We start from the raw sequence: 25331 nt of genomic DNA on the forward strand, positions 1-25331 counted from the left end.
ACTCGTTGTTAATGACGGCAGTGACCCTTCTCTCTGTGGAGGAGGGGGCAGTGTGAGAATCGAATTTGAACTGGGACTACTTCCCTTCGCCTTGGACGATCCCCGTTAGGACAAAAGGATTTAGATAGCGTAGTATCGTGCTACATTCCTATCCAGTGTAATAAGAATGTACCTCAGTGTCTGAGACACGGATAAACTGTGTCACTAGTTTGAAGAGTTCGAAGGCTGAAAGGAATACTAATCATACAGGCTCGAGAGGATACTGGAATCCCAATTAACATTACAGGAGAGACTTAGAATCTACTGAATCTACTGACTACTTATGTGGATTTTAAATCTAATCTATTACAATTTTCAACTCAACTCACGATTGATAATTACAAATATACATCTTACAGTTAAGACGTCTTAGACGTAAGACTATTAACGTAGGTCAATTAAGACTATTACATTGAAAAAAAAAAAAAAGATTACAGTTAAAACACCTTCGACAATAAAAATTGGTACCTACAATCCCAGGTACATCCCAATTTAATTTGATGCGAAGGTTTATTTAATTTTGCACATTAAAGTTTGTAATTTTCTTTGAGCCATTGCAGACAACTGAACACCTCTGTAATATGACATCCAATAACATTCACTTTGGGTCCATTAAAAGCTTTCAGTTAAAAGGAAGCCGTATGTCCCTTCTCATATAGTTCCATATAGTTTACAGGGGTTAGTCAACTAAAATATTCTAATAGCTGTATATGATTACAATGGCTATTTATTATCGCGGTTTAGTACCATAGAACTTGTTTTGCAAAATTTTAATGTCCACGTCATTAGTCGAAACGATTCCTGTCTGGAATAAAACGGCTTTACTGTGAAGCGTGTATTACATTATAGATTTATAAATTGAAATAAATGGGATGCAATGTATAATATATAATGGGCACGTAAGCAATTTCCACAGTTACTAGATAGGATTTTGGTTTTAAATTTCAAATACTTAGAAATAGTGACTATCGTACCCTTGGAAACGGAACACATGATTAAGTAGATATAAGTAAGAAGAGAGCAGAAGCATTTGATATAATACTGTTTGAAACATTTGATAGGCTCGTGTTTCATTTTCACTATTGTTTTATACAGTTTTTTTTTGTTTACCCGAATACGACTTTTTCTAAGATTTCCGTTGCGAGAGAACAAATTGAATTGAATTTGGTTCGATCGTGATCGCAATAAGTACAATGTGCCATTGATATGCTCAACATCGTGTTGCAATATATCATTCAATGTGTCATTAAAATGATTGATTGATTCACTTGACAATAAAACTAATGTAATAAATGAATTGTTTAAAAATACGTGTGATTTAATTTAAAAATACTGGATAAGTCTTATAACATTAATTTATCTCGAGCAAAGCAAGTGTCATATTTATATCATTCGCATATTTACAATACGCAATGTCTATACTATAATAATATTATAAAGAGGAAAGATTTGTTTGTTTGTATTGAATAGGCTCCGAAACTACTGAACCGATTTGAAAAATTCTTTCACTATTTGGAAGCTACACTATCCCCGAGTGACATAGACTACAATCTTTTTTAAAAAAAATAGGAATCTTTACTAAAACTCAAATAATGTAACCCAAGGTGTAAAAAAATCACCTAAAATATTCTTTACATCATTATTTAAAAAAGTGTCGCGACAGCATATATCTAACTTTTATGTTATGCCGTAATAGGTGTTCTTTTATTTTTTTAAATAAAACAACGTCAAATATCGTTGAAACTTTTGTTAAAGACCCGAGCGGAGCCGGAGCGGGCCGCTAGTTGCTAATATTTGTATTTAAGGATAGTAAGCAAGAATTAGGTCTAACAAAACTGCATAAAATATCATATTTGTGGAACCAAAACTTGAAGTACTTGAACGATTCGAGACTTACATAATTTTCAGTTGGCTAATGACATTCGTGTGAGACATTCAGTAACGTAATGAAATCTTCTGATGTTCAATAGCTTATCGACGTGAATACTGACATCACCGTTCATTATATTGGATTCTCTGTCTGATATGACATCAAGCTTTTCTAACTTCCTTCTTTTTTACAGATTTTTATTTTGTTATTGTTAATCGAACGTATTTCCTATAAGTTTTTTACGAAGCTATTAAAATAGAGTCGCACGCGGATTATTATGACTCGTTCATATATTATATATTGCGTTGCGTAGTATAGATATTACTTCATTCGCACGACGTTAATACGCCGCTGTTATAAACACTACAATCTTCAGTCTTAGGCAACCTAAATGAACTATTTATGCATTCTAGGCAGGTGGCCTGGCAACGCAGGTGTTGGTTTGTCGCCTGCAATGTATGAACTTAGCATAAAAACATGCCACCAGCTTAAGTACTAAGGTAATAATCAACTTAATATCGTCAATTAAAAACACAAGAAACTGTAACGGTTTCTAAAGGTCAAATTATTATTTTTATTTATACATTTACTATGACTCTCAACCACTTTTAAAAGGGAGAATTGAATTGTTAAATCGTAAGAAATTTGGTATTTGTTGAAATAGCCTGCGCGCTTATGGTCTTATGTCATTGATTTTATGTCAGAAAATTCGCTTGTAATGTTAAGCGCTTTAAGTACAAAAAAAATAACTCGGATAAATCGGATAAATTACCCGCAAAGGTAAATAACAAGAACAAACTTACGTTTGTAATAGGTACATATGTATATTAGCATAAACACAATAATAAATTACAAAGCTGTAAAAGTAAAGAGCTATGTTTAATACATCTAATATTATGTGGTACAGGATAATGAACAAGAGGTTTCATAGTTCAACTATAATAATTCTTCAGAAGCCGCTGGAACCTTGATGTCGGTACTTGCAATATCTGAGTACAAATGTCGGTACATAACAGCTAGGAGTGGGTGATATAAATCGTATATAGATTCAATATCTATATATCGCAGCAATATCGTTGAATCCGATATCGCCCCGCACGAAATCTATATATCGATATCAGCCGATACACGATATTGCTCGATGTGATGCGCATCGCCATATCGTACCGATTCGTGAATCGAAATCTATATTTCGATATCAGCCGATACACGATATTGCTCGATGTGATGCGCATCGGCATATCGACCGATTCGTTAATATCAGCAATATTCGTTTGGTGTATCGAATCGGCCAGAGTGAGTGAGCGCACGATAGGGATATCATGTGATGAATGAAACAGAAACAGGCATTATCCATACAATTGTAAACCTTATATTTAAGTCCATATGTCTGTAGATTATTCTTAGCGTATCAGCAGGATACAATTAAGGAAAGAAGTTTCAACTTTCGACCCTAACTTGAATGCAGTATAGCCTATTTGCATCGTTGAATTTAATTTCACGCGCTTTGACCTTGAACTAGAATTTTTGGACAAGTTTATAAATACTTAAAAGTTTTTTGTGTTTGATTTTTAAAGTACACATTTTTCTATTTTTAGTTGAATCCAAATAATTGAGTTTATTTCTTGTGTTTGTATTAAACTTTTGAAATCTACACTCTTTTGGTATATTTTGTAATTTTAAATTAAGACACAAAATACTAAAAACTGAAAATAATGTAGCCAGTCCTAAGCCTGGTAAAAGCATGAAGGAAAGTTTTTTTGATATTTTTATTTTCATGTTCTTTTTATTACTTTAAGATCATATTATAAATTGATATCAGAAAACCAACCGTATAACGTTGACTTAAATCTATATCTACTACGATATTATATCAGCGTATCGTTTGAAATCTCAAATATCATGAATCGAGAAAATCTACTAGCATCCATCAATATATAGATTCAGAAAATATATAGATTCAATATCCGATATTGATCCTCGATATATAGATACGATTCGATACGCAGCAAAACCGATATTACCCACTCCTAATAACAGCTGCTATAAAAATCTTTAGATCCGTAACAATTTAATGTAGCTTATTTTAGAAGAACAATAACATAGACCGCGCTTTATGTACAGTTTTGGTGATCATTATCACTTTTCAAGGATCGCTTGCCATTAAAACAGAGACTCAAAAAAGGTTTGAAGCTGTTTGTGTTTTGTGTTTGATAAATTTAGCAAACAGTACACGGTAGATACAAACAGTAACTAACCTGTGTCCGCCCACACCTGACAATCAACCTTCGCACTGTACTTCCTGCACATTGTCAATCTTTAACTGCTGTGTTCAAGTTTAATTGTCCGATGCTGAATCATCATTAGGTAAACTACGTCACTACGGCGCTCGGAGGTAATCGTAAAAAAAATGATATCTCGAAAATATTTTCGGCAAGACCGCCGTTAGTTCTGCGTAAAACCAAAAACAATATACGGGCTTCGTTTTTAAATTGTTCCAGTACTGTTTGTTATTACAGAACCCATTAATAGAATATAATTTGATCTGCGGTAAGATTGTGTGTTTTTTGCCGTTCGAAAATTTCGGCAATCGTATCTAATGTTGAATTGAGACGCCGAAAAAACAACATTGAGAATCTAAATCGAATCACGTACTGATGATTGGATTTCGCGATAAGCAGAATTTTTGCAATTATAATCCTTTCAAGTTTCAATTTAATTTCGTATGAGAGAGGCGTATGAGTTGGGTTTCTGAGCCAATAATAATTAAAAAAAAAAATACTTTGATGTCAACATTGAGTTTCGTAGTTCGAATCCCAGTTATTTTTTTATGTTTCTATCTTGATATATTATGAAACATTCCACGTGTATCTTGTAAGGGTGAAAAATCTGTTCGGCTATTAATCAAAAGACTCAGTTTCGCGAGTTCGACCACCTTAAGCAAAATATATTACTTAATTATGTCCCGTCTGTACCAATAGTAAAATATGCTAATCTAATTCTCTGAATTTTTTTAAGGGATTTTATGATCTGGTAACTAAGACCTTTAAGTCGTGTCTTATTTTAATGTATATTCTCATTTTTATGAAAAATGTTAATACGGAGTGAAATGAAATGAAATGAAGATGATTAATTTGAGACATTAATCAACTGGAATGAACTTAAATGAAATGAAATGAGATGAGATGATATGGGATGAAATATAATGTTAGTAAATTGGTGGTCATTTACTGAGATTTTTTCAGTGGACTTTTTTTTTTTTTTTTATTTTTTTTTTTATTGCTTAGATGGATGGACGAGCTCACAGCCCACCTGGTGTTAAGTGGTTACTGGAGCCCATAGACATCTACAACGTAAATGCGCCACCCACCTCGAGATATAAGTTCTAAGGTCTCAGTATAGTTACAACGGCTACCCCACCCTTCGAACCGAAACGCATTACTGCTTCACGGCGGAAATAGGCGGGGTGGTGGTACCTACCCGTGCGGACTCACAAGAGGTCCTACCACCAGTGATTACGCAAATTATAATTTTGCGGGTTTGGTTTTTATTACACGATGTTATTCCTTCACCGTGGAAGTCAATCGTGAACATTTGTTGAGTACGTATTTCATTAGAAAAATTGGTACCCGCCTGCGGGATTCGAACACCGGTGCATCGCTTCAACACGAATGCACCGGACGTCTTATCCTTTAGGCCACGACGACTTCAAACTTCGACTTTTTGGAGGATCCCGAGAAGTTAAGTCCAGCGGCATTGTTTCATTTTCCCATATTTGTGCACTTTCACAGATATTAAACAGTTAATAAACCACCGTTATTACACATTTAAACCTGAAGAAACACTAAATAGTCAAAACAAAACAAATAGCAAAACATCACTTCTGTTATTAATATAAGTTTTGCTCATACCCTTCGAGACTCCTTCAAGTCCGATAAGGAAAAAAGAAGACTTGCTGAGATGCCAATTTTTTTTTAATTATTTTGAAGTACATAAAATTAAAACTACTTTTACAGTTTGCTTTCGCTATTATTGTTTCCAACGAACGCGCCATCGTGGCCACGGAAGACTAAGATGTTATTTTTGAAATTTGAATATTATGCAAAACTACCGTCTAATTTTGTTACGAGAAATAACTTGATATTTAAATACGTTTCTCTGAGCACAATATCTAGAGACAAGGATATTTTCTTAAGTCATTTTAAAAATACATTATACATAAAATCGATAGCTTGCAAGCAGTTGTGTTTATCAGATGCCAGCAACGCGCCTGAGATTACGCCGTTAAGTGGATCAAGGGTGCTGGACGTAGATAACGCAAGGCTTTTAGAAGTCTGCAAAACACACACAATGCACTTGTAAAAGGGGGGAATAATTACACGTGTGACATTTTGGTGTAGGATGTCCATGATAGCATTGGTACAATTATATTTTAACAAAATATTGATTGTATTTAATGGCAAAACTTGATGCCTAGTGCGTACAGTAATAATGTCTATTATAATATCTTTCAAAAATAAATGCGTATTTGTTAAGATGCAAGATTGTGGATGTTTTAATTTCACAATTTGTTTCCTTAGTCGCTCGTGAACACATTGTATTAAATAGGTATTGGTTTGGACATTTTGGTTCTTGCCACGTGACATAAACTGTAGCACACGCGGACGAAGCTGTGAGTAAAGCTAGTCCAGAAGTAAATAGATTTTCTAAAAATAAGGTATATGTTTTTTGACTTGACGTGTTTTCACAAGTTAACTATTTATAACTGCAACATTGTCGTGATCAGCGCAAGTGGAACAAAACTGAATTATAAATATATCAAAGTTATGTAATTCGATTTGTAATAGAAGTGTTACGACATTCTTCTTTAGAAGACATTTGTACTATTAACTGAACATCTTGTGAAAAGGAATACTTAAAATATTACAACATATCATTACAACCATTATTAGATTAGGAAATTTAATAAAGTTTCGAAAGAGCTGACCCCAAATAAGAACAGAAATGAAAAAAGTGTACCTACCGTACGTAGCGTACCTAAAAATTAAGATATTAAAGATATTTTAGGTATGAAATGAATAATACGTACAATACGTCTGATCTGGATTACTGGTGGTAGGACCTCTTGTAAGTCCGTACGGCTGGGTACCACCACTCTGCCTATTTCTGCCGTGAAACAGTAATGCGTTTCGGTTTGAAGGGCGGGGCAGCCGTTGTAACTATACTGAGACCTTAGAACTTGTATCTCAAGATGGGTGGCGCATTTACGTTGTAGATGTCTATGGGCTCCAGTAACCACTTAACACCAGGTGGGCTGTGAGCTCGTCCACATATCTAAGCAATAAAAAAAAAAGATCTGATAGTGCTACCGATTGGAACTTTGTTCCAAATGTAGCGATTTATTTTACAATGAAAATATTAATTTTATTGTCATCTTCCCAATCGGATTAGAAATTGTATTTAATTATGCAACTTTTCGGATGGAATAAAGGCAGGAAAACCCTAGAATGCTCATCATCAAAGTCCAAGATTGATATCAAAATTGTACTTTCTAAAATCTTCTAAGACTCTATAATGAAACAATTTATTTTACAAATTACTCAATGATTTTCTTACTCAGAGGAAATATCAATCAATCAAGTTGTAACTAAAAATTTATGAGCACTAATAAAATAAAGCACTAATAAAATTTAATAGGAAACAATTAGGAATTGCGGCGACTCATGTTCATTGAAGAATTTACCTTGTAAAATTTTGAAAACTTTACCTGCCATTTGATTATCTAAATATAGGCCCTAAAAGGTTCGCGAACGTTTAATGTTTTTCAAATATTAACTGTAAACTATTTGACATTTCCCTGTAATCTTACTGAAGACCTTCAAGATCCGATGATATAAATTTTATCTCTCATTTAAAATCAGCGTATTCAAACATTGTTAACGAGGAAGGCCGTCGATAACATAGTGCATTATTTCACAGACTAGAGGTCGTGTTAGATAAAAAATTATCACAACCTCGGAATAGACGCGGAAGGAGTTGTTCCCGTGCTTATACTACCAAATCACAAAGCGTTCTGCTAGACAGAAGTCCGACTTGTCGTCGCACTCATATTTTTTATCGGTTTAACGATTTAGTAAATATGCCGCCGTCTAAAGAGCTTCAAGGTTGACCTCGTAGATAAAGTATGATAATTTAGGACATAACCGCTCTGCATTTTAGGATATCATTAACACGACCGCAGTTATTTTAAAATCGAAAACATTTATTATGTAATTCACATTCAATTAACGAAGAGACCAGAGCTACAGAAATTATAACATGATAAATGCTCCGACCATTTGATGATGGTATAATAAATAATGTCGAGGCCAGTGCAAGACCAGAAATAGCAGCGAGATCGAGTGTGCTTGATAGAATAATACGTCCTCCGCAGCCTTGTCCCGATTGCGTGGCCCAGTTACCGGTCTCCTAAGCAGGATGCGCTTTTTAGTATCATTCCAATATACCCACACATTTACGTACCGGAAATATAGCGATTTGATTTCGGTTCAAGCTGTCTTTGAACTGGCCTTCAAGAAATGCGATTAGCTGCACCAGTGCCAGTTCTAAGTCTAATTGTAATTGTATCGCCAGTGACTTATTTTGTTTCTAGCTGCGTTGCGATGACGTCCGACGTATCCCTGTCGAGATCGGTGTCGCTGTCTTCGGCAGTCGTGTGTTTGGTAATGATGACGCAGTGCCAGAGTGCAGAATGCACGGTCGTTGCCGCGCGTGACTCCGTTGAGTCAGCGGAGTGCGGCATGCGGGCGTACGGGTCAAGGCTGCGTTGACGACGGAAAACTCCTCGACCTCATAATAATATGTCATATACAAATTTCGCATCGCGCTAATAAAAATAACTTTATTTTTAAGACACAATTTTAAAGGAAAACAAAAACGAAAAACGATTAGATCTTTGTGTTTATTTTAAAATGTGTATCGAGAGAAAGATTGAATTTGATCCAAAATGAACAGTTTGCGTTATTGTGGGCAATTTATTAATTCGAATAGTCGGCTTTACATCCCTGACCTATTTGCACGACCCTCCTGTTGCACAGGTTCCAGGCCAGAGCAATTGTCTAGATTTATGAGGCCAATTTGGTTCAGAAAACAATTTAGATGTTTTATATCCTGCTTCGTGGGTTGAACAGCTCGTAGGTTTTCCTGATAAATAACAATATTTATCACATTCAATACTCAGCTAAATATATTAAAACAACAATAATAATAATATGTAGTTTAAAAAGCAAATAACACGCTTAAATATCATGCTTTAAATAGCACGTTAAAAATGGTGTACGTATGGTAACGTTTCCTGATAAAACTAAACAAATTTTTATTGTATTGAATCAATGCTTGATACGTGCGCATATTTTCAAGCTAGCAGACGTCTTGAAGTTGGTCAAAATTAACTTGAAACAGTCCGTTAGATAAATAAAGGCGTGTTAGAAATTCAAAACGTTAGGTACTTCTATAGAATCACGTCAACGACCTACTATAACGAAGGAATTCATTCACACACTCAACACACAATGAGGCGATCTTTGGGAAATTTACACATTTGACGTAAGAAAATTAAAAAAAAAACCAATCGCGTAAAACTAATGAGTTGCATCTCATTCGCCGATTCTATAGAAATTCTGAGTGACTTTTTTGTTCCTCTAGAGGACAGAAGACCTCATAGTCTCCTCGACTAGTTACCGGGACTCATAGATACAACAACGTGAATATCGCCACCCGCTGTGAGGTATCAACATCAAACTTTCGCCTCTAAACTTAAGAATGGCCTACACTTCTCACCCATAAAACTACAGACTGTTTGTGCAATGCTCAATCGCATATATTGTTCCTCAACTGGAACAAACTTGTCAGAGTTTAATAATATTGCGTAACCAGCGACGTTTGAATATCGACAGACGCTTGGTTATCGCAGTTCCAAGGGCACGGTAGTCACTGAGCAAGTCGACTGGAGTTGTTAATGAGTTGTTCATGACTTATGTCGTCACAGCGCATTCGACCGAGCTCTATACATCATGTGCATTCCATAGATAAAGTTCAATGCTGACTTGGTCTTAGATCGTTTGGCATTGAAGTACTAAGTTTCACGTCAGTTGTGTTGATCTTTGTAAATGTTAGTCGAACACATTTCACATCACTCGGATTTCAATAAATGATTTCAATGTCATTAGTGATACTTTTTTAAGAGCCCCAAACGTGTCCTTATGAATAAATAACAACAACCTTAATGTTTTTTGTGTGAATAATATTGAACTCACCAACAAATACGTACGTTTCACTTTTTGGGGCAATCTCCTCAATAGCAACTACTTCCATTTTGAAAAAAGTTTCTAGATCTCCGGATTAACTTGTGAGTTTAGGGGTTGTTGTAAGTTTATTTCCTTCTTTTTCTTCTTGGTCTTACTTCTATCTCGGCATAGCAGAGCCCTTGTAGCTACATCACCTGAAACAATTTCACGCATCGACACTGCTTTTAAAAGATAATTTTTTCTTGTTCTAAATTGAAGTACGCTCTTCAGTATTTCTATAACGTTATGACATATCGTCCTTTTAGCAAGGGTTCAATATTTCATTCTTTCATGACCGGTTGCAGCTAGACCCTGGCCCCTGGCATTTTTGCAGGTGCCAACGAAAAATTAATACGCCGTGTCTTGACTCCTTGAGTTGGATATTGAAAACTGTATTAGTTCGTATTCATTTGCAAGGAGCTTGTAAGCCGCGTGATTTATGTCGGCAATAATATTTGCAATATATTTAATTACAACAGAACGTTTTATATTCCGCATTATGCTTCCGCCATTAAGAAGGGTCTTTAATATACGATACAAGACGTCGGTACAAAAATGATTTCAAGCAACTTACAATCTATTTTCGTAGAATATATCTCATGCGATGAAACATAATAACGCGGCGGCGTATCTTGAGCCTTGATGCCGCCAAACTGTCTTATTAATATAGCGTTGGTGACAAATTGGCTTCCTATTTTTTCATGTGTCGATGTTGAAAATTAATCATCGACACACGTAAATTGTATTAAGAACACACACATTACTTCAGTTAAAAAAATATGTAATGAAATTGAAAATTCGACCTTTGTTCTCAATGTGCGTGGCGGCATTCTGGTTGTGCTGTCCGTGGACTTCAGCAATCACTCAACGCTAGGTGCGCTGTGAGTCCTTTCACCAATACAAAGTAATTTATTTAAATAAAAATCAAACATTTTCATACGTTTGTCCTTTATGCGTTTACAAGCCATTGATATGATTGTAATGAAACTTGGTACAATTGTTATTGGTATTTCAGGGGATGATTAACACCAACAAAGGATAGCGGGCATGCAAGAAGTTTATAAAATTCGATAATTTTCATACAATTTATTTATAGGTTTCAATAATAAAAAAATAAAACTTTATTGTATTTTTACCAGACCAAATTTTAATTATATTTATTTTATTAAAAAAATTCCAGCTACTTTTTTATTAATCCACGAGAATAATTATCTCTACATCGGGCATGAGTAATTGTAAAATGAATTGAAACTTATTACGAGCAAAACGATCAAACTTGATGCTCTTTAACAAGTGTTGGGTTGTATTTACTAAGAACTCTCTTTCGATGCTAGCCTATAAAAGACATGGAGGGGAAATTATTGGAGCTTGTAATTAGTACAGATGAATGTCGACACATGTACCTGTACTTATTGTGTACGTGATTCGGATATCTGTCGCTTTAAATACGGTAAAAGGAACATTAAGAACACGTAAATGTCAGAAAGGAACAGTGTACATTCTACGTGTGTGCAAAACGTACGCGGCAGCTCATAATGTCGCTAGACACAATAAAAAAGCAATTTCGCGCTTTCATTAAAATCACAAGATTTTTATCTCGAGCTACGTAATAAAAATTTGATGACTTCCAGCAAACGTTCCTTTGTATGATTTTGCAAAGAAATAAATACCTGAAGACGGTCATTCACTTAATGACCTCCGATCTCAAAAAAAATATACAACGTTACTCTATTCACAAAATGAAAATATTTACACCAATATATATATATTGTATATACGATATAATTTAAACTTTATATATTTGAAATATTAAGCGATACAAACCAACCTTCGAAAATAATTACAATGAAATTCTACTGAACACGTCTTCTAAGTCTTTCAAATGAGTTCTCGAAATAAGCCTTACTTGTTCTTTTCTCATCAGAAAAAAACAGTGCGTAGTCCTTTTGATCTTGTTTAATAAAACAGCACATTCGTTTTAGAAAACACAGTAGTAGTAGGAAGGAAATAATGTTATACAACGCAATGCGGCAGTAAAGTTGTTCGAACCGTAGCAATGAAATGAAAAGAGAAGTTAAAACAAATGCACTTATTGGTTAGACGGTGAGACCATTCCGCGTTATTCCTAGAATGAACAATAGGCCCGCTTGTAATAGAGCCGGTTGCGTTCACGTCCAGCGATCATTGCTGCAAGTTATGACGCTATAAATACGGCGAGACGTGCCCGTGACCCGAGGGCAGAAAACTTAACTACCAAACACTCACTATGCTCGCGATCCATTATTTTTCTTATTTTTACATATTTTATTGTGCTTTTAAGTATTTCTTATCGTAAACCTGTCTGGTACGTGACCACGGTCGCAGTAGACTTCGATATTTGTTGCTATTCAATTTTCTGTTCAAGTTCGACGGTTTAGTAAATATATTGCTGCTATAGGCTTGGCCGGATTAAATTAGTTTTAGATAAATAACCTTATTATGATGACCTTCGCGGGTGAGAATCCACTTTAGCATGTGCGAAATCCATTTGAGCTTATGACATAAGTGTAGTGGTGTTTAATGTTATTGTGAATTGATATATCCACAAATATCTAAAGCCATGACTAGAACAGACCTTGGCGGTTGTCCAGCATAACTAGGGCAAACGTTCCTCTGAGTCGATCAATGTACAGTTTGTTGGCAAACCCCTTAATAGGCTGTGCAGTATTTCCCGCGCAAACATACAAATGGCCCGCAAATTATTTATCGAGTGAATGAAATATACGACATGTCTGCTCGTTGAGAACAATGTCGAGATGCGCAGCGTAATGATGAGTCATTACGGCATTAATTGTCAATGTTACATGGTCGATATTCGTAACTGCAACTTTATCATAAAGTAAATAAAATTGATCCTTTGTTCGAAGGTACACCCAGACCTTCAATCTACCTTCTCATGTTATTGCTTATTGGTGCTTATTGGCCATGACCGTGACTCACAATTAGATGTAATTACCTTCAATTTGTACTGCTACCAATGCTATTTGCGGTAGTCTGTTCTGTCGGGCTCGCGACGTGCAATTATTTTACCTTAGCAAATTAAACCCTGCCTTGTAAAATTACAGCGGAAGTTGATTTACGGACTCGAGATTAGGATTATATGGAGTACATCTCGTACAAGTACAGACTTGTTAGATAATAATGGTTCTTCATTTTCAACATTTGCGTTCCATCTGTGGCCAGAATGGTCGACCTAAATAATAACTATGATCTCAATGTAATTACACGTAGCTTGCAAATTTTCACACATGCCATTACTTACATTGTTTAAAATAAGTCGAGGTTTTTTTTTCGTTAATTGCAAATTTGGCACCGACGCCGAAGAGGATGGAGGCTGTCAATCCGTTCCTATTATATCTCAGCAAACAGTGCGTTTTGGCAAATAACCCCGTCGCCAGGAGTCAACGTTTCCTCACGGCGAGACGACACGGCTCATGTCAACGAAATAAATAGCTGTTTCAATTGGCTATTTCTGTAAAATAAAAGAAAACATTTTAAAAATCAGCGTTACATACGGCGTGTGCGTGAAAAATTGTTGATTCTGATAATTATACCCATTTAATAACATTGAGTATTTGTAACAATGTTTATTGTATAAAAATGAAATTCCTTTCATTCATCCACAGTAGCCCTCATAACATTTCCTACCTAAATGCCTTCATAAGGCATACGATTGTGGAAGGTTGTACTCCACAAATTTTGAGTGCCATAAAGTTTTTTACCTTAAGTTATATTGAAACAACTGATTCTGTTTTGACCTCAAAATTACGATAAAAGACTGAATAAAGTCAGAAGGGCTAACTGCTAGTTTTGCTACCTCCTCCTTGCATCGGTTTCCTCATTACTGAGGGTCGTGGTCATGGCCTTGAAACAGTTTGTTTTTTATAGTGCACCGCTAATAGTTTTGCTACCATCAGACATGAATCCTCGCGTCTTCATTTTTAATTGGCTTAAAGAGACACTGGATTTACAGATGAAATGCCGATTGTCAGAATGTAATACCGAAGGCTACACACAAGTTGACTTCTGATTTCCCTTTAAAATGCCAACTATAGTTGGAAGACACTGTCTATATCAGTGTTCAAGCGTTGGTATGGTTCTGATAAAGTCATAATTGTCTATAAAGCTCTTTAAGCCAGAAAGCCTACGTGAATTACAACACGCGATAGGCTTTTCAAGTCATTTTTGCTTGGGAGTCATTCTATAAATATCGACCCTTCACCGCTGTGATGTAGCATATAATTATGACAGACTATCTCAAGTGGATATGTGTGACATATAGGAAAATATTTAGAAAAAATAAAAGCACAGTACCGAACATCATGAGAAACATTAAAAAAAAAATACGAACCTCTACGATTATAATGCATAAGAATGTATTCGATAAATTGCTATTCTCCATCTTTTAAATCTAAATACACTTTTGGTTTGACCGGGACGATAATACCATGCTTTCTTTTATAAGGCAAACTAAACAAATGTGGCTGCCGGTCAAAAATCGTAGCGTGAATAGGCACCAAAACTTAGATATCACTGAATCTAGAATTTACTGGTGGTAGGACCTCTTGTGAGTCCGCACGGGTAGGTACCACCGCCCCGCCTATTTTCTGCCATGAAGCAGTAATGCGTTTCGGCTTGAAGGGTGGGGCAGCCGTTGTAAGTATACTGAGACCTTACAACTTATATTTCAAGGTGGTTGGCGCATTTATGTTGTAGATTTCTATGGGTTCCAGTATCCACTTAACACCAGGTGGGCTGTGAGCTCGTCCACACAACTAAGCAATAAAAAAAAAAACTCAAGATGTACTTTTGAAGTTTCAATGGCTGTACACTCGTCCAAAGCGCTTTGTGACATAAAGTGATAGGATCATTGTATCTAACTTTGTAGGTTTTCAACGTGCCCTAATACCGGTATTTATAATCGAAACATCCTAACAGTAGTACTGCATAACAGTATTCGGTCGTTATATAATCATGCCTAATATTAGCAGCACGAATGCCAGGGTAATAAGTTATGCATACAACTATTCCATCGAAACTCGGTGCACGCGCATACAACGGTTGTGAGTGGATAGTGCATTGCTTCTATGACCTAATTGCAGTTTGATTCCATTATAGACCGCTGTTGGATCGTGTCACGTTTTACGTTTATAAATATTTGAAATAAAGTTTTCTTTTTGTTAATGCCCAACGACAGCGTCTCAGAAAGCCTAAGCTCCTTGTAGATCGACGTATTTAGAGCTCATAGAATATTACTGAATAAACGCCACATAATACGAAGGTGAAAAAATTGGAACTTATTGAATTATTCATGTCTCATCTTAAATGAAATGAATGGGCATAAGCTGCCTTTGCCTCAACGTTTATAGATCTATTTTTTATTGTACATTCAAAATACGTTTCATGTAAATCACGGAACAGATATTGTAAATTATGACTTTATAAAAATCACAAAAATAACCAGTTCTCGTCGGAAAGCTCGTAAATACGCTCATAAAACAGAGTCCAGTCCAATTACTAAATTCAGTTGACTTTAATCATGATTAATATCCGTTTGGACATTCAGAGGGATCAGAACGGATGGTTTTTCCTTTATTTGTTGATGAAATTTCACGTTCATTGTCTAAAACCGTATGCCTTATTGTGATGAATTGTATTATAAACATACACAACACAACAAGATCAAATTGATGCCCACAATTAACAGTCAGAACGCTGATCATTTTCATTGTGCTTTTGCAGCGAGAAGAGATTTATTTACACATTTAGACAATTCCTACAAGGAACTGAAAATAAAAATTTCAAATTTAAATATCCTAGACAATTTATTGGAAAGGAGAAATTGAACAATTATTGTCACCTCTTTATTTCAAAGTTGTCTTTCAAAAACCAAAAAAGTGATTTGTAACATCTCTAAATTTTAACGTGGTTATAAATTTGACAAAAAAGCAGACGCATCCCGACCTTTAGAATTGAGCTTTAGAGCGGATCAGTGTAGGGTTTTGTATTCCACCTTTTAGTATTCTAAGCTCGTACATCATACGATTGCAAATTCTTGAAAGTCGTTCTCATACACGAACGATACAAGCGAAAGTGTAGTCAAAGTCCTCGACCGAAAGGCGAGGTTCACGTAACATCAGTAACATTGTCTAGATTGCATTATGTAAGCGTTCGTGGGACTACGAGGAACGGTAACATGGTTCCTTAGCAGGTCACGGTGGTGCAAACGACATCGGTTGCTGTCGAGTGCGGTGTCAACGAACAGGATTCAGCATTGAGTATGCAATAGATGCACCGTACCCTTGACTTCCTCCAATAGTTGCATGGCTCACAGCCAGAAGCCATTCACTGACACACTATGCGTAGTTGGAAAGTCCGGTACATTTACTCTGAATATTACCATTTTAGTTGTAAGAAAATGTAATTTAAACCAACGAAAATAACAAATATAAGTACACATTACGAGACAATCGTACTAACATGTGAAAGAGCTTGCTGCATATGTAACGAAAACTAGTTGTCTAGGCGCAGAAGTATTTTAATATTGCGAAACGAAAGATGGAAGCTTTGCGACCAGTTAAGGCTATGCAGTACGGCGTGCTAGCCCGCCATTATCTTTTAATACCATCGACTTCATTAGTCGCTACATTTTTTTGCGACAGCAGCGAGGCGCGGCCAACTTCGCGAGTCGCCGACACGGGTTTGATAACCTGGAGACCTTGGTCTTAATTGCGCTTACTCGAACCATTCCGCCGAGTCCACTTTTTATGCGCCTGCACATCGCTAGTAAAAACATGAAAATGACGCCTACCCGGCCCGTTTTGAGTGGTACAATAACTCCGAAAGTATTCTTGTGGATGCTTGTTTTAAAATTTATGTCAAATAGGAACACTCTATTTAAACACATTGCTGAGAACGTTTATTTCGACAAACTTATAATAATAATGCTTAGACGTTGGTCGATTCTAATGTTATTGTTTTTGTTTCAGGTATGGAAATCTTCCATTATCTTCTCTATGAGGTATTGTGATATTTTCAAGATACAATACAGTTTGCGAAAAAAAGCATACTTCCATATTTTCATTTTCTTCTAGAAACCACAACAAAGGATTCTATGGCGTACTGCCAAGTTTCTGCTATATTAATCATTCATCGCAACATAAATTTATTATCTATATACATGCATATACAAGATTAACTTGTATCTATCTTAGTATTCAATAAAGTTTGCAAAAAATTAAGTTAAAGTATAGTTCGTTGAGCTCAAAAACAGAATAAATAAGACAATAAAAAAAAACAGAATCTCGATTCATTGATTAATCGACTTGAGTGTACGAGGTTTTGACAGCTTTAAAACAAGGAAAAAGGTTTACAAGCTTTATAAATACAATGCTCTAGAAAAAAAGACTATGGCTCGGAGTTAGAATTAAAATCTATTGCGATGTCAATAATGAGCTGCCTATTGTATAGTTTAACCTTGAATGGAGCACTCGATAGATCGATCAATTTCATCTCTAATTTACATTTAATGGAAAACTTCAGAGCAAAAAATTCGCTAGAACAGGCCAACTGCTGGCTGAATAGCGAAAACAAGGCTGTAACGAATGAAACTTCGCGAGACCTCTTACATTTAAGTTTTAGCACTCTGTTAATGGTTTTTGTTGTTATGTAATTTAGGTTTTTGTCTAGTTTGATCTGTTTTTTGAAAACTTTATCAATTTACTTGTAAAATCTTGTCATTTGTTGAAGTACGAATTTATTTTAAAACATTTGAATTGTTATCACATTTATTGTAATGTTTTGTATTTTGTCCCTCTAAAGCCTGCTCTCCCGTTCTTCATCAAATAGGTAAGCAAAATACATAATTGTAGATGTATATAAGTATGCCTGTTATGTTAGTTAAAAGTAGATAGTGTAGTTTTAATTTAATGTACCTAAATAATAGAGTAATTAATACGTTTGCGAAGTAAGAATCAGGAATTGCGGTTTATCTCTGAGTGGAAGTAATTCGGCAATGAGGACGGCACGGGGGGAGGTCGGGGGGTTGGGGGGCAGAACAGGAACCAATCGAGCATTTTACTGCACGCACGACTGGCCAACATCACGACTGTTCAAACACTTAGCCCGGTACAGTCAGTTAAAAAAGTATTGACGTTAATTTCGTTGTATGTTTTGTCTTGTAAATTCTCCGAAGATTTAATATTTATTTGTTGTAGTTTAGAGTACCCCAAATTTTTATAATACATTTTATTTTTTTAAGTTTTTCAGTGTTTTATAAGTATTTGTTTTTTTTAGATGAATTGTGATATTCCGAACTTTGCCAGTTGCCGTAACGTTGCTACTTGTTTTCGGAAACAAGTATTCAATTTGTAAAAATCAAACTAACGTCACAGTTATTAATAAAAATCATTACATTACATAAAAGAGATGAACTCATTCACGACTTTTCTATTAAAAACATTATGTACAAATGTAAAAACCGGTTTGTTTCTTACAAGCTGATAAAATAAGACGGCATTTAATATAAATAAATTCATGCACGAAATTATCTCAACAATTTTTAATTATTAGGTATGCGAAGCGGTTGTTCGAAGATATTTCGCAAATTTAGATGAGATAGACAAATCACGTGCGCCTACGCGATATCATAGTTAAACGAGTGGTAAACCGAAATAATAAATTATTTATTTCCAACAGAGCGTTTAAGAAATGTCACTACACTATGTGCAGATAAATCGTTGTTTTTTTTTTTTTAATTGCATGACGGATTTGGTTAGGTGGCTTTGTGCTGTGTATTTCCAAAACATTGGCAGGTCAACGCTCCGCGAGAACACGTGATGCTGTGACGCGAACTTAGCAATGTTCACAGGCAACCACGGCAGGGCTGCCATCACTCGGCTACAAAATAGATAACGATCACGTCGTCACTTCACGGATTTGTTTGTTATACATCGGTTCACACGCGAAAACTAGCAACGGTACGATTACCAAATCTACAACTCAATGTAATCCAAACGAACTTTCGGTACCATTTTGGAAACAATAATGTACTTAGACAATCTTATATTACCTTCAACATTACCAACGAACGGACCGATATCTTGAATGCTCCTATTTAGGTCATCGTTCTATTTCGCCTGTATTTTGGAGGACACATAAGTGATTCGTGTCAATATGTCACGCGCCGACCGTGTCTACCTACCAGCTACCTAACCAAACACTCAATCTAGGTTGTGTTTATCTCTTTATTAAGGGCGTCTAAAATAGGTCTAGGTTTGCAGTGTTATTGAAAGCGAGTTGATAAAGACAGGTATCGCGAGATTAGATAGAAATTGTTATTGTCTAAATGAATTTTGGAAGGCTTTGAAGGTCTTCACGAATTCAAATGTGATTGACGACTTTCATATTTGAACTGTTAACATAGACTTATTTCAAACTGTTTTTGGGGGATTTTGTAAGTTGATTTTGTAAGTTAGGATTGCATGTTATACTTAATGTTAAGCGGTTTCAAGGCACGTGGATGCAGTGAGTGACTTGTGAGGCATAAAGTTGAAGTCTCAGGAGGACATCGGCTGTTCTTCTTTTTGAGGAACTTACGAACTTAAATAACGTTAAATAGTAATTTAGAAATTAGGCAAAGAAGTTAAGGTACTGATACTGACAGATAATTACGAAACACTAGTAGGGCAAGCGCACCGTGGGCAGAATACCAGCCAGACAATCAGATCTAGTAAGGTAAGCACTGGTGGTAGTCTGTACCATGCGGTCCGGTGCGGTGAGGAGCGTCACATGTGGTCGCGATCCTCAGCAGTGAGGGAATGATATAGAAGACGAAGTAGTAGGTTGAGGTTGAGGTCGCATACCCGTATTTGCTGATTAATATCAGACAGATTACAATCATTGCGATCCTGTGACCTTGCAGCCAACGAATGTAAAATGACTGTAAAATGTCATCACTTTTTGCAGCTTCTAGAACTACGTTGATAGCTCCGTTATCAGCTGCAATAAATAGTTCTTCAGCAAAATTAAATACGATTACAATGAATGAGAGTTCCATGTTGGAATTCGGTAAAGCGATGAGGTACTTTAATTTATTATGTTGGGACATGAATATACGAAACGGGCCCTTGTAGGAAAATGGTAAGAACAATACGCATAGCACATCGAACGACTGTCCATTATCCATATTAAAACAACCGAGGAAGCTAAATTGTAGACTTCGTGATGAGATTTGTGGTAGGACGTATAAAGCAGATACAACTAATCTACCTATTGCCAGAAATGCCGCTAAACAGTCCTACGTTCGAAGTTCGAAGTTCGACTGGTAAACGATACTATTGCTACCTACTGTTTCAAAGTGGGTGGCTTCATTCCCGTTGTCTATGAATAATTCCCAGTACCCATTAGTCGATACGCGGGCGGCGGGATATTTAAAGAACTGATATTTAAAAATGATATTCGTGCAATCTGCCTCAAATGGCTCTGAAAAGAGCACGCAAGGAACAGCTGTCAGTCGGGAATATAGAACTTTGCCATTTTCCGTCCGAGAACACGAAAACTAGTTTTAATTACATACCTATGTAGAAAAGTAGAAATCACCATTTAGTATTAGCCTGTTTCTTCTTTAAGCAGGAATAATATTCTTTTTTATTCCCAAAAAAATCTTGAATGACTCTATACCTACTTAACGATATTATGTTGTTTTATTTGGTTATGTTACTTCCAAAACGTGTTTTCTAGATATTTGAAAAACGCTGAGTAAATAGGCTATTTTTGGTATGTTAGAAAGTTCCTAATCATCATCATCATCATCATCATCAACAGGCCACAGTCGTCCACTGCTGGACATAGGCCTCTCCCAATCTACACCAATGAGCCCGGTCTGCGGCTCTCCTCATCCACTTCTTGCCGGCCTAATGATAATAATAATAATAAGTTCCTAATGTTCACTTCCATTAAATGATAATTATTGGGACAAATAAAACAGATTAAAAGGTCATACCGGCGGTAGAGATAAGTCGCATGATCATTATCCAACGAGCAAATGTTTCTATGAATTAATCCAAGCCGCGTTTCGTTTTAAGATCAGATGGACTCCGTTGCTCAAAAGAAATTCATTCAAATTATCTAGATAAAATATCCTAAATGTCACTAGAGACAGAGGATCGTTCATTATGGAATACCATCACAAGAGGATCCGCGCTACCAAGCCTTAGAAGTGAACACGTCCCTCAGACAATATGAAGGCGGCCTAAAAAGGAGCTCAAAGTGATTTGTGAACACGTAGAGTCGTAGCGGTTTAAAATAAAATACTTATTACAAAATTAATATTATTTTTGAAGTGCCTCAGCTCTAAACGTCTACAAAGATCGCATACTATCACAATTAAGATTAATAAAATTGGCAATTTGCTTTCCCAAGTTCAAAAATTACGTAACTAACTACGAAGTTGTTTTGATAGAACAAGTCTTCATAAATTGAGGGTGTTTTATCGGCGCGCTACATTCTGTCGCCGGCGACTTGACTTTCTGTGCCACGGTTGCGGGTGCAGACCGGCGGGGAGGTGAAGTAGGAGAGCGCGGGGTGGCGTGACGTCACGGTCGACCGTGGCAGTGAGTAGTGAGAGCGGCCGCGTCGTTTGTTCGCTCGCTCTATGTACTCCGTTGACGACGGTCGCGCGTGCGGTACGTCCGTTTTTACGGCTCAAACGTACACGGTAACCTCCGTCTCTGCATCATCGGCGGAACTCGTGAAATTCGCGTGCTTTTCTCACCTGTTGAACGAGTTGTGTTGTGACTGAAAAACATCATCACAAATATCAAGCTTCAAAACTAATAAGTGAATGAGAGTCGAGAACGTGGATAACGTATCGTTTGCTTTGAACGGACGCGCTGACGAGTGGTGTATGTCTGTAGAGACGCGTTTAGATAGTTTAGTGCGAGAAAAAAGTGAAGTGAAAGCCTACGTCGGAGGATGTCCCTCGGTAATCACGGATGCTGGAGCGTATGACGCGCTCTTCGACATGAGACGCCGCTGGTCTAATAACGGTGGCTTCCCGCTGCGAATGCTTGAAGAGAGCTCTTCAGAAGTGACATCGTCTTCGGCACTGGGTTTGCCACCGGCCATGGTTATGTCGCCGGAATCCTTGGCGTCGCCCGAGTATGGAGCCCTCGAGCTATGGAGCTACGATGACGGAATCACTTATAATACAGCCCAGTCTCTGCTGGGTGCATGCAATATGCAACAGCAACAGCTACAACCTCAGCAACCACATCCAGCACCACCGACGCTCCCCACGATGCCTTTACCAATGCCTCCCACAACACCGAAATCAGAAAATGAATCGATGTCATCAGGTTAGATTTGGCTATAAATATTGTTTATTTTTTTGTATTCACATTGCATTTGAATTTAATAGTTAACTCAATTATTTTGGCGGTAAGAACAGCGTGCGAACAAGTCGACGCTGTCATCGACCTTTGGCCCGGATACCTTGACCGGGCGCTCAGAGCCAATGTCTCCTTGTCCTTACAATCACAATTGTCTTGTTTACCCTCTGCTAGATTTGTAAGTTATAGGTTAATGTGCTTTTAATACAATATACCTACCTAAATTTTTGCAATGGTAAATTATTGATTACAGTCTTTTAATAGTTAAAGGATTAATTTTAACTAATCCTACAATATTTGTTGCTGTTTAAATAATAACATATTAAATATAAGAACAACATTCTGATTACAAGCCCCTAATAAGTTATTATTTTGATAACGAATTACAATAAATTAGTTCCTTATTGACTAAAAAAGGATTGCGTCTTATTACACCATAAATGTTCCATTGAAACTAGTGACTAATTATTAAATGACAGATTGTGTACGCCGCTAAAATAAGAACATAATGAGGAATTACTAATAAGAACTGACTATAAAAATAATTAAAGCCCTTGTAAAGCGAATTAACCAATTTCGCGTCACTAGATAAAAATAATAAATCATTTAATGAAAACAAATTTTGTGACAGTTTTGAAATGATCCCATAATAATCGTGATTTAAGCCTAGACATCCGAAATCCTTTTGTACTTATTAAGTAATTCCGACACTTAATAATCATCGTCTCCTATGATTGGACTGTGGGAGGATTCAGGTACGGTTGTATGACTAATGTCTTTTATCGCATAGCTACAAGGTCAGAATGGAAAATTTGCTGTTTAATCCTATAACAAATAACTAACTACAACATAATCAATATCTTGTTTAATATTAGCCGAAAGGGGAAATCGGCGTTTGTGATGAACAGATTTTGAAATACGACACAGCTACAGAAGAATATATAGATATAAAAGTAAATGTAAAGAGAACAAACTCAGTCTTCCAAACTTATGAACCGGCTAAGTTAAATCAACAGTATCAACCAATAAATATGTATTTTAGTTTAGTTAGTCTATTATTGAATATCGAAGGGGCGCAAGATGGATACCATTAAGTTAAGATATATACTACAGACGCACCCTCCACTTGTGATCCACCCATCAGAGTATATTTTTGCTATTTTCGTAATGTATGTTCCGGTAAGGACTTACAAAGATCTGCATTTACATAAACTCCTAATACAACGAAAATGCCATCTATATTTCACTTAGATTTGTAAATCGGAAAGATGAAGTTAAACTAAAACAATTTTTTTTTATAATCTTATATGGCCTAAAAAAGCTCGTAAGGTAATTGTTTAAGATATAATAAATACTCAGCAAACCTTGCGCTACTTATTTTAATAAAAAAATATCGGATTAAATAAGCTGGGCATTTTCCAGATTTACGAATATGTTCACTTCTGCCCATAAATTATAAATACCCTCCATGTACAAAATGCGCGTAAATTCAATTACTTTGTTTTATACAAGCCAATTCGGGTCATAAACGTACTATGTATTATTTAATTTGCCAAGTAAAGTATCATTTTAAAAGTGAGCTGGATGCATCGGGGATTCGTCGAAGCGACTACAGCGGCGCCGGTCTGACCGGTTTCAAACCACTTCTGATGGTAAATGCGTCGCTTGACAAGCTGTATATGCACACACATAAGATACATTGAGAATGCACACGAGACGAGACAGTAAAAGCGCTATGTATCTATAAGTACTGTGATTTCAGAATGTACACTACCCACTACACCAACAGGCACTCAAGTGAACCAAAAATATCATTGCCTAAAATCCTTGCTTCACGTTCTTTTTGTATTCACGATGCGCGCACACTTTAGATTGTTTATTTTGTCAATGACGTGTGTTGCATTAGTATAAATCGCGATCTCGTATAAAAGTCATCGATTAGAAACTTCCACTTTCATCGATACGCGAAGATGTCTTCAATAAATTATATATCAGAAACATATATTTAATATTTAAAATTCTTCTTAACGTCTGCCTATCTTTAAGTACCGCATTAAAATTTTGCTTTCTAAAATTTCATATACGAGTCTATACGTATTAATTAAGACACCTATTTTTTTTTACCTTTTATCATTCTATAAATATACTCAGGGAATTAATAACTTGGTTTAGTTACTATTTATTAACTTATGTGAAATGAATAATAGGAACCATTGTATGGGCTAGTAAAAATCCTACGTCCTCTGAATGCTCTTTGCATTACACACGATTTTCTATTTTTGGTCCATCAGGGTCTTTGCCGAGTTCGGCCGAATTCAAGGTCATGTTTTTTTATTGGCTATTTACTCACAGCCCATCTGACACTCAGTGGTTACTGGAGTCAACGTGAGCCCTACTTCACGCCATGAGACATGAGGTCGAACGTTCCATTACTCTACAATAAACACTTTCATTAATTCCGAAACGCACGATGGCTTCGCGGCAGTACCAAACCGAGCCAGTACCAATACATAAACAGGTAGTGGTACCGACCTACCACCATTTACCGCTAATTACCACATGCAACCTACCTCTTGGTTCAGTATATTATTTATTATTACACTTGGCATTTACGTGTCCAATAATAAGGCCCTGTACTAACATACATGA

The 25331-nt window shown here is 36.2% G+C and overlaps 1 protein-coding gene and 1 long non-coding RNA gene across 8 annotated transcripts in view; one reads left to right on the plus strand and one right to left on the minus strand.

Annotated features, from left to right (window-relative positions):
* Positions 1-25331, plus strand: part of EcR (ecdysone receptor) — a 273151-nt gene that overhangs the window by 216352 nt on the left and 31468 nt on the right. For 3 of the 7 annotated variants that reach the window (XM_021350704.3, XM_021350703.3, NM_001173377.1), the window contains 1 exon segment: positions 18115-18141. The exons of 2 other annotated variants lie outside the window; for them this stretch is intronic. In XM_021350704.3, coding sequence (XP_021206379.1) covers positions 18115-18141 — 27 coding nt within the window. 7 annotated transcript variants of the gene reach the window in all.
* Positions 8857-11006, minus strand: LOC105842224 (uncharacterized). Its single transcript, XR_009974003.1, has 3 exons — positions 10829-11006; positions 10225-10409; positions 8857-9112 (listed from the first exon to the last, which is right to left on the minus strand). It is a non-coding gene; the product is annotated as an uncharacterized LOC105842224 (long non-coding RNA).

This window comes from Bombyx mori, chromosome 10 (assembly GCF_030269925.1).
Source record: "Bombyx mori chromosome 10, ASM3026992v2".
NCBI classification, from domain to species: Eukaryota; Metazoa; Arthropoda; class Insecta; order Lepidoptera; family Bombycidae; genus Bombyx; species Bombyx mori.